This window comes from Danio rerio, chromosome 5 (assembly GCF_052040795.2).
Source record: "Danio rerio strain M-AB ecotype USA chromosome 5, GRCz13ab, whole genome shotgun sequence".
NCBI classification, from domain to species: Eukaryota; Metazoa; Chordata; class Actinopteri; order Cypriniformes; family Danionidae; genus Danio; species Danio rerio.
Window position 1 is genome coordinate 17248315 of NC_141025.1, and position 11686 is coordinate 17260000.

At 33.3% G+C, this 11686-nt stretch overlaps 1 protein-coding gene across 4 annotated transcripts in view; it reads right to left on the reverse strand.

Annotated features, from left to right (window-relative positions):
* The window catches only part of slc39a14 (solute carrier family 39 member 14), a 67289-nt gene that overhangs the window by 30474 nt on the left and 25129 nt on the right, over positions 1–11686 (reverse strand). For 3 of the 4 annotated variants that reach the window (XM_087252994.1, XM_087252995.1, XM_087252996.1), the window contains exons 2-3: positions 10921–11209; positions 2911–3082 (exon numbers count right to left, since the gene is read on the reverse strand). In XM_087252994.1, coding sequence (XP_087109120.1) covers positions 2911–3082; positions 10921–11190 — 442 coding nt within the window. In that variant the 5' untranslated portion in view covers positions 11191–11209. Of the gene's footprint in view, positions 1–2910; positions 3083–10920; positions 11235–11686 lie in introns of those variants that run through there. The other variant, NM_001326699.2, reaches the window with a different exon arrangement.

The following is an 11686-nucleotide window of genomic DNA, read 5'->3' on the forward strand; positions in this document are numbered from 1 at the left end:
ATACATCACTGTTGTGGCTGCGGTGTGTCATGTGAAAAACATGATGCATCGCCATGGAAACATTAAAAGGTGAATGTTCTAAAAAAAAAAAAAACTGACTCCTGGTTCTAGATAGAATAATTTAAACTCAGCAGCAGAGTAAAGCAGGGGTGGAAGAGTTAACCTTGCATTGCAAGACTAAAGACATGTTTTTGCATTTCAAATATGTGGAACACAAGTGAAATGTGGTTTTGGAAAATGTTTGAAAGAGGATCTCATGGGAATCATAAAAATGTAAACAGGTCATTTTATTTAATTGCTACAGTATTGGTAGTATCATTAGAGTCATGATAAAAACAGTTTAAAGGTCCCCAAAAGTGCTTTGAAATATGTATTTTTATTCAGTGTTTCTACGTAATCTTAACTTAAATATGAGTGTTTTGTTTTATCACAGCTCTGCCAGTGAGAGTAGCTGAGCTCAAGTGCATCAAATGAAAAGCAAATGGGAAGCGTCTTAAATGGGGCGGGGCATGTCAGATACTAGAGAGCATTTGATGATGTGATGACAAACTGTAGTATGAGGTGACATGAATAAAATCAATTAATCCATTTGTGTGGAAGTGACAAACTACCAAGTTAATTTTTACGCTTTAATAGCAACAGTTAAAATCTGTAACTGGGTTAACATCAAGTTCCTTCATATATACAGTAAATAAATGTGAACAGAGTTTTCCATTTTAGTTTTAACTCACACTCTAGATTCTGCACCAGAAAAAACTGACCACTGTTTGATTTACTTGTATATTATGTAGAATAACTTTAATCGTTAAAGCTTTTAGTTACGAGTTAATTAGTTAAACTTATTAAGAACTATATGCTTATTTCATTTGGCTACCATTTTATAAAAACGAAAGCGAGGCTGCGGTGGGAAGAACCCGGAGGACCAGTAGAGGGCCAGCACTGTAAACATTGCAACAACATGCTGTGTACTAGAAACCTCCAGCTGTTGCCACGATTTCAAAGTGCAGATGTGTAAACATCACTCTAATGTCATTCAGTTAAGTTTCATTTAAACAATTAAAAGCATATTAGGCATCAAACAAAGTCACAATCTCTGTAAGAGTAATAAGCTTAAGTGTCCTCCGAGGCTTCAGTATATGGCAAAACGTAAACACCGAGGGGACGCTTCCCTGCTTCAGCTTATGTAACCTGGGGTCCGTTCTTCGATTGTGGATTACTCAATTAGCTGGATTTGGTTATTGACGGTTTGACAAGATCCAGGATCGTTTTGTTCTTTAAAACTCATTAAAGAGTTGAGAGTTGTTGTCATAGCAACAGTTCTGGTAGCTCAAACCTGCTAGGGAGCAGGCTTACTTTTTATAAACAGGATTAGATCAGCTCTGTTCAAGCAAAGATAATACTGAAAGAATGTACAAAATGCTGCTATTTTCTTACAGTAATTGTTTACACTTGGGAAAATAGTAAATTTTATAAAACTTATAAAGTTAAAAAAATATATATATTAATAAATATATTAATAAAACATTTATTGTTATGATCTTTTTAGATACAAGCGCGTACATGCACAATATTCAACATTTTTTTTAAAGAATAATAATTTGTATGCACGTGTTGGGACCGCTTATATGCCGATGATTTGATGCTCTGCAAAAGTTGCAGACACTTTAACAAATGCTTTTTTGATGCAAAATTAATTTTTATTGGTATTCTTTACACCGATAAAAAAAAAAAATTGAGTAGGCCTAGGCTACTATAATAAAGAAAAGCTTCTCTAAATGTAGAACTAAATACATTGATATACATTAAAATACATGATGAATACTCTTGACAAATATAAGTGTAAAGCCTGCAGCTCACAACAGATGTGCAAAGTTATTGCGCATCATGTTTAACAAATCGTTTACTGCTAATTTTCATATAATTTTGCTCACATGGATAATTGAATAATAATCAGATGATGTCATTACACTGCTGTGCCGTCAGCCAATCAATGTGTGGTGAACTGATGTCCTCCACGGCCAAACACAGTCATTTCTGTTGAGCACTGGTGAACACAATGGCAAATCAGCAGTGTTTAAGAATGCACTCAGCAGTGCTCAAATGTTAACGGGAAATGGCCGTTTTTAAAACTTCAGTATCATGACAAGTTTAATATAGTGAAAGAAACAGTTCATTAACTTGAGTTTGATAAATGGCATCTAAAATGTGTGTTTGGGAAAGAAAACGTTAGCTAGCTAGTGCCATTTCCTTTAACTTAGCTGAAAATGAGGTCTAATATGCCTTTTTACTTTCACTATCCTTTCAGAACAGACCTTCGTGTCACTCGGATAGCGGTGAAATTATCAATTTGTGTCACTTTCTTCTCACTGATATACAGCCAAGTACACGACAATACGCTATCGCAGACGCAGTTCCTGTATGACTCCAGGCGATACTTCTGGGCTTCTTCCCCTCGCAGTCTCACTTCGCCTTTAAAATGGTGGCCGAATAAAATCAGTCGATTTTATGGTAACTAATAACCTTACTTTTTCTAAATTTGATCGTAAAGCTGCTTTGAAACAATAATAATTGTGAAAAGCGCTATACAAATAAAAGTTAATTTAAAGTGTATTAGTGATTAATTTTTTTTGTTTGTTTATCTTGGTCATTAAAAAATATAATAACATTTGTATCTTCGCACAATTTCCCCTAGGTATCCACTTTTCCTTTTTTTACAACATTTTGTTACCTTTTAAAACACTACGTGCAGAATATTCAAACCAACATCACACAGAATACTGATAAAATCATGATTATCCTGAAAAAATTCTCTCATGACAGGACATTTTTGCCATATCAACAGAATGACATTGTGACTGATGATAAAAATCAAGCATCATCAATACTCTCACGGTGCACAGTGGGTCTTACCCTCAGCTTCAGTGGGTCTAGGGCTGCTCTCAGACTCTTGGTTTGGTTGTGTTTTGCACGCTTGTGAGTCCAGCTGCTGTATCATTGTAGGGCAGATCTGTTGCAGGCCTCGCTCGTCTATACGGGACTGTTCGCTCATCCCGTACACTGCCAGGGTGTCTGCGGCCAAGCACTGAGAGCAGAGGACAGGACAGAGGTTTCAATTACTGAGCACAGAGGAGAAGCTTGAGTTACAGCATTGAGAAAGCACAGCTGTCACAGCACTGGATAGAAACCAGATTTAACCTTCGCATCCAACACTGTCAGATTAGCAATGTCATACTGAGATGCGCGTCAGGATTAGGGTTCGAAACGAGTCCTATAATAACTCTCTGGGAAACAAGAGTGGAAAAAAAAAACATACGATGTGGCAATGTATGTTTTTGTTGTTGTCATATAATGTCGTTAAAATATGAATAAATAAATAAATAAATAAAGTGGGGGAGATAAGTATTCAACACGTTTGTTTCAACATAGTTTTTTTCCTTGGAAAACTTTTAGGAGCTGTTTACATGAAATTAAAGATTTTAATAAAACCTGAAACAAAACAAGCATAAAAATAAAACAAAACAAAATCTGAAAAAAAAAAAAACTTGTGTAATAACAATTAAATGTCATGCGGATAATGTACTGAACTACTGAACGCAAGTAATACTTTATATAAAAGAGTATTTGGTGATGACAGATTAAAGACGCCTCTCATATGGAGAATGAAGTCACATGAGTTGTGAATCTTATTGATTATGTTGGTCTTGTCTATCATTTGAGCTTTATTTTGTATTTTCTATTAGATTCAAGTCAGGTGATTGGCTGGGCCATTCTACAGCTTGACTTTCTTTCTCTGAAAGCATTTGAGAGTTTCCTTGGCTGTGTTTTGGATCACTGTCTTGCTGAAGGTCCACCCTGGTTTCATCTTCATCATCCTGCTATTGTAGAGGTTGGACTGAAGCAGCTGATATTAATTTACAATGAGGAAGGGCAGAGAGTCGCTGAAGAACTACTGTGAGATTTCAGCTGCTGTCTGGCCTTTCACTGCCGTTCTACACCTCTCTTTCTTCATGTGTTCAATACCTTTTTCCTGTGTCATTTAATTTAATTACACATAACTTAATTAGGTATGTTTTCTTTGCATAGATGGATTTATTTGGTTGTTACCAACAACTAGTGAAAATTTCAAGTGTACAGCACCTTTAGAAATATGTTTTCTGAGATAAAAAATTGTTTTTTGAATACTTATTTTTCCTACTGTAAATAAATAAAAAAAAATTAAAAAATAAAAATAAAAAATAAATAAATAAATAAATGCTAATTGTCTGGTGATCTGGTAAGCTGAAAAAAAGGCATTTCGATATTTACTTATTTATTTACTTGTTTTAATGCCTTTTCAGCAGCATTGACTATATTCATGGCAAAAACATTTACTAAATATACAATATATAATTGTTACAGTTTCTTAACAAACACACACTGTAAATAAAAAATAAGTAAATAAATATATAAATAAATAAATAAAACATTCAAATAATCAACAACACTGAAAAGAGTCATATACAATCTTTTAGTTTAATTAAAGATAAATATTTTAAAATTGCTCCAGAAGCACCTTTTCAAACATTTCACTTAAAACATTTCCCGAATAAAAACGTTCTCTAATATCATTTAAAAATACACATATCGTCATAATATTCTTACACAAGTCACAAACAGGTTTTTCTTCCCCTTTCAATAAATTTGTGTCCGATTCTACATCTCGTATCTACAAGCATTGTTATATAACGTATTGAATCAATTCAATATTTTAGGTGAAATGCAAAGTTTATATATGTAATGTTAAACATATCATGGGATTATTATTTTTTTGGGTTTCTTGAAACAAAATAAATATTAACTAAATTACATTTACATTTAGTCATTTAGCAGACGCTTTTATCCAAAGCGACTTACAAATGAGGACAACGAAGCAATTTACACAACTAAGAGCAACAATGAATAAGTGCTATAGGCAAGTTTCAGGTCTGTAAAGTCTGAGAAGGGAAGTATTAGTAGTATTAGTAATTTTTTTTTTTTTTTTTGGTACAGTTAGTGTGATATTCAGAGAGGCAATTGCAGATTAGGAAGTGTAGTGGAGAGTAAATAGAACTAAAATATATTGTAATTTATACACTTTTTAAACTTTCATTAAAATGGAAACAGACTTTTAATAAAACTATTCTAGCTATTAATAAAACTAAAATATGGTTACTGATACTAAAATCACATTTTACAGCATAATTACAAAAGTATAGTTAACTACATTAAGTATATTTAGTGTAGTTATAGTTAGTAGTTTAGTATCAGAGCAAGGAAATTTTCACAGTATTTCCAATAATATTTTTTCTTCTGGAGAAAGTCTCATTTGTTTTATTTTGGCTAGAATAAAAGCAGTTAATTAGCATTTTAGGGTCAATATTATTATACTCCTTAAGCAATATTGTTTCTGATTATCTACAGAACAAACCACTGGTTTACAATGACTTGCCTAATTAACTTACCTAATGAACCTAATTAAGTAGTAAAGTCTTTAAATTGCACTTTACACTGATTACTAGTTTCTTGAAAAATATTTAGTAAAATATTCTGTACTGTCATCATGGTAACGATAAAATAAATAGCTTTTTTAAACTATTAGGTTTAGAAATGTGTTGAATAAAAATCTTCTCTTATCGTTGCAAATATTCACCTACTGACCACCTGCATACGTTTTACGTTATCTTTTGGTCAGGTGTTTTTAGTGCATTCAATAAAGCCCTTCAAATCAATATACAACCTAATCCCTTGCTAGCCCTCTTTGGTGTATCACTTAGACTTGATTTGACAATCCGTGACAGCAAGGTTGTTGCCTTTACCACCATTTTAAACAGATGTGCCATACTTCTGAAATGTAAACACACTTTCCCCCTACACATGACAAGTAGTGGATACAGGACATTTTTACAGTATCAGACCTAAAAAGCTGAGATGCTCACTTTCTGGCTCTCTGGATTCCTTTTATAAAAGACCTTTGATGTAATCAAGAAAGGTCTGCCTATTACACCTCGTGCTGGCAAACTGTAACATTTACCATTTTATTAGAAGGTTTTTTTCCCCATCTGTATCCAGTTATTTTAATGTCATGATCTTATGTATTTAATTTTCTTAATTTGGTATTTATGTATTTATTTATTGATTTATTATTTTCTGTTTTGTTGAGTTAAACATGAATGACAGGTTAGTGGATAGGATTAATAATGGAAAATACATTACAGTTTACCTCTCAATATTTAATTTGATTGTCATACAAAAGAATAATAATAATCGGAATATAATTGGAATTTGTTTGGTGTTTAAAAATCTTCCTGATTTTTTTTTTCTTTTTTTAAATATTTCCCAAATGATGTTTAACAGAGGAGCAGGTAGTTAACCTAATTAACCTAGTTAAGCTTTTAAAATGTCACTTTAAGCTGTATAGAAGTGTCTTGAAAAATATCTAGTCAAATATTATTTACTGTCATCATGACAAAGATAAAACAAATCAGTTATTAGAAATGAGTTATTAAAATTATTCTGTTTAGAAATGTGTTGAAAAAAAATCTTCTCTCTGTTAAACAGAAATTGGGGGGGGGGGAATTCTGTTTAACGGAAATAATTCTGACTTCAACTGTATATTTTATATATATATATATATATATATATATATATATATATATATATATATATATATATATATATATATATATATATAAATAAGGCGTCACGTTGGTGCAGTAAGTAGCACGATCACCACACATCAAGAAGGTTGCTGGTTTGAGCCCCAGCTGGGTCAGTTGCCGTTTCTTTGTGGAGTTTGCATGTTCTCCCCGTGTTCGCATGGGTTTCCTTCGGGTGCTCCAGTTTCCCCCCACAGTCCAAAGACATGTGCTATAGTTGAATTGAATAAGCTAAATTGGCCGTAGTGTGTGTGTGTGAATGCAAAAGTGTATGGGTGTTTCCCATTGCTAGGTTGCAGCTGGACGGGCACCTGCTGCGTAAAACATATGCTGGATAAGTTGGCTGTTCATTCTGCTGTGGCGAACCCAGATTAAAAAAGGGACTAAGGTGAAAAGAAAATGAATGAATATAAAATATATACGGTAAAATATAAAACATTTCACAGTTTACTACTACAATACAATAGTTTAGACTGATTTGCTTTTTAGTCTTATTTGTGTATGTAAGATGTGCAACAGAGTGAAAATATTTTACTTGTAGTCCTTGAAAGGTTACAGATTTACCCCTTTACATAAATGCTCTCTATGACATACAATAACAACGTCTGCTCAATATGGCCTTTTATGATTATGGACATTGTGGATGCAGTACAATGTGTTGTTACTTTTTGTTTAACTTACCTACAGAGAGGTGTCACAAAAGATAACTGCTCTGATAAAACACTAAAACAACGTGAACATATAAAACAAAGACAAACATTTATGGTTCTGCAAGACCAGAGCGGTTCATTGTAACTACCAGGAATTTCAACCAAAATATACAGAAATCATTTGATTGTCAAAAAGAATTAAAATAAAAATAAATAATAGGATGACAACTTAATTGGAGTTAAGAAATAAATTACATTACATAAACGATATAACTTGCCTAAGAGTTCAGAGTTGTTGAAAAGGATTAAATATCTGTCATGTCTTATGAAGAACTCGCAGAAGATCAAACCCTTTTGTGTCAGGAGTGAATCAGCACAGACACTGAGCTTTAAATACTGATTTTAAACCAAAGCATGTGAACTAAAGCTATGAAACAGGAATTTCAGATCAGCAGGTAGAGAGGATCTCTTTTTTTACTTGCAGGTCATGAGAAAAATCTGGAAAGAGTATTGTCTGAAGCAAAAAATTTGTAACATTTGTGAAATGCTGTATAATTGTTAATAATCGATTCAATAATTGGTTAAAAGGCAACATGGCTGTCAGACACCGCCAGCATTTAGGCCTAGGTGGAAAAAAAAAAACGATATAACCACACACTAAAACTTTCCCTTCGTGAAATGAGAACATGCTCAATAAACGTTTATTGCTTCAAAGCAAAACTAAACTCATTTGCACCTTGTGAACTAAATATCGATTCGGACAAACCACACTTAACAGCAGAAGTGAATGTTTAGGTTTGTTTACCAGCAAATAGATTTCAAGTTGATCATGTGACCAGCTCCAAGCATTTGGATTTAGTGAAGAACACACATTTTATTTACTTTTTTTATTATTATTATTTTTTTAAATTTAATTTAAGGACACATTTTTTTACATTTTTTTGCAGGTGATAAATGTATTTTATGTATTTGAAAAGTATGTAATTTAGGTTTATCTTCCTTATTCTTACTAGAAATTGGAACAAATGCAGGTTTTGTTAAAAATAAAAAAAGTGACCATTGCAGTTGCCGTAGGTGCTTTGTGGTTGAAATCGTATCGAAATCGCAGTTTGGACATGCACGATTTCTAAATCACCTTACAGCATGATTTTCCCGCAGTATGTTATTTGAACCAATCATAATGCAGTGTGCCTAAACAGAGTGAGAGAACAGGAGACTTAATAGCCTGCGTATACATGGATGAGTTCAGCACAGAGGGTGCCAAAAAAAGTCAACTTCTGTGGTATGGGATCAAGTTACTTTTGATACAGGAAGACCGATGTATGGCTGAACCAGGTAATTTGTAAGTCAGTTACATATTGTGTCTAAAAGTGTGTGGAAAGTGTGAACAAAAACACAAACTTTGCATGTCTATAAAAGTTTTAAAACATACCAGTCTAAAAGAAATACTTCAGCCATGGTGTCATCTTTTAGATTATTGTTTTGAACTGCATAAAGTCATTGCCCTCCAGTGTGCAAAAGTAATTTTGATATTGATTCAGGGTTTAGAAAAGTTTTGATAATGCATTTTTGGCAGAAGCCCTTTCAGAAACAATCTTTCTTTTCATGCATACAAAGAAGTTCAGGTTGATGCAGAGTTTGCCTGATGACGTCTCTGTTGGCTGCGCAGAAATTAAATTTAAATTTGTTGAGCGCCAGTTTAAGATACCCGTCGTAATAAGATTAGGGTATTGTTTGAGGTTATTTAGATACCGGTGCTTAATCAATACTTTTTAAATGGTAACAGTGCCAAAACGGTGCCTGAACCGATACTTTTGAGCCGCAAAATTATGGGGGATGACTCTAGAAAAATCTTTTATTTGACAAAATCTTTTAAAAAATTATTTTAATAGAACATTATAATTTAAGTTTAAAGTCAACATCAATTCATATTTTATATATTTGAATGACATTAATACATTTCCTTTAAAGGCGACGCAGTGGCGCAGTAGGTAGGGCTGTCGCCTCACAGCAAGAAGATTGCTGGTTCGAGCCTCGGCTCAGTTGGCGTTCCTGTGTTAAGTTTCCATGTTCTCCCTGCGTTCGCATGGGTTTCCTCTGGGTGCTCCGGTTTCCCCCAGTCCAAAGACATGCAATACAGGTGAATTGGGTGGGCTTAATTTGTGTGTGAATAATTGTGTGTGGATGACATTTCCCAGAGATGGATTGCGGCTGGAAGGGCATCCGCTGCGTATAAAACGTGCTGGATAAGTTGGCGGTTCATTTAGCTGTGGCGATCCCGGATTAATAAAGGGACTAAGCCGAAAAGAAAATGAATGAATGAATGAATATTTCCTTTGATCAATTGTTGGTTAGCATGAATTTAAGATTTGCAATATGAAATCACATTAGCTTACAACTAACCTGTGGAAAGGCTGTCATCAAAATACTGAACTCCTTTTGTCTAGGGTTGGGGCTTGTGACTATGTTTACGTGGTTATCAGTAATCTAATGATTTGCCTTAATCTGAATAAGACAATAATATGATCAAGGTGTTTACATGAGTTACGTCATTGCGTCACCACACTATCCATGTTTCCTCGAGATTTTCATGTAATTTCAGGCATTTCATTTTTAATTTGTCGACTTTAAATGCAGCTTCACTTTCATTGTATTTTTCTTTGTATTTTCATTGAAACTATTTATATGCCCTAATAGTTTTTTTAATAAAACTAAAAAATATTTTCTTTTTTAATAATTTTTTATTATCTATTATCTTTATTTTAATTATTATAACCATTATTTTCTTTGTATTATCATGCTTATTCATTGTATTTTTTATTATTGTTGTGTTGTTTGGTAATTATTAAAAAATTTAAAATTAATGAAAACGCTTAAAAATAATAAAAAAAGAATGAATAAAAATATGTCCTGAATGATGATGTTTATTATAGTTTAGCCAGAGCTGCTAAAATATCAGTTTTTTTTTTTTTTATTCTAATGGGTGCACAAAATGCTAATTATACGAACATTATAATATCAATATATAAACTTATGGATTATCGTATTGGCCGATATAGGATTTAATTATCAGTCAACATTTTTCATATTGTGCATCCCTACTCTCATGCCCAAGCATAGGTCAAGTTTCAAATAATGATTTGAACTTAACACTATTTTTTTTTTTTTTGACCCTAATTCTTACTTTCTTTTTTTATTTTGGTATACAAACATATCTAAAATAGTTATTGTATATTGACCAAAAGATGAGCATATGCTTGTATGTGGGAAAAAAAAACAGCCAATCAGATACACTGAAGCCCAAAAGCCAGTTAGACATGAAAACACTCTTTGGGAAACAAACATTTCGAGAAAGATCAAAATTACAACATTGCAGGATGACTTTTGTTTTACCATGTGCCATCTGAAAAAATTAAACAATAGAAAATGATTCCACTGACAACATTCCACTTTGCTGTTATAGTTGTGACATGGACTCTGCTATTCTTTTAAATTCAGAGCAACTTATAAAACTGCAACTTTATAATCTTAACTATCCTCCCTGTTGTAAATGGGCTTTTAATCCAGCTAAATGTCATGTAATCTTCTTGACTGACCTTAGACGCATTGGTCCTGGTGGGCTGTGTTTTACTGTCATGGTCTTCGCTCTCCCCTCCGTTTAACCTGACGAGGAGCGATCGGAGCTGAGGGACGGAAATGCTTGCGTTGTCTCCGTATCGCGTCAGCAGCTCCTGAAGGACTTGGGCAGGAGACGCTCCATCCTGACCTCGAACATCTCCTATTGGCCACTGCAGCAGGCCTAAAGTCAGGGCCAGGCCAATGGTCAAGGTCAGCTGTCTGCAGCCACTGGCTTGTCTTAGGGTCATGACAGAAACACGTAAAGCACTGTGTGGAGATAACCAAAAAAAAAAAAAAAAAAAAGGTTAGAAAATGAATCAGCAATGATGCAGTAAAGACTTCAACCAAATACATAACCATTCAATTAATGTATAATAATGATAATGGTGGACTAAATCTTGTAGAGAGATCTTTGTAGATCCGTAGAGAAATCCATCCTTACAGAGACATTTTCAACATGCGAAAGTAATTGATCCGATTTATTAGCTAGAAAGAAAAATGCAAAAATAAATCCATGTACAGTATTAACAGAAACTACAGACATGTTAAGACATTGTTTTAACAAACTTGCAATTTACTTTATTAGGTATGTACTATGTGCATTAAGAACAAAACGTTCATGTTTTGACCAACTCCTGATAGTCATGTTAAAAATATGATGACTATTTTCTACACTAAAATATTTAGTTTAAGTAAAACAAAACGCATAAAGTAAAAAAAAGAAAAGAAAAAAAAACTGTAATA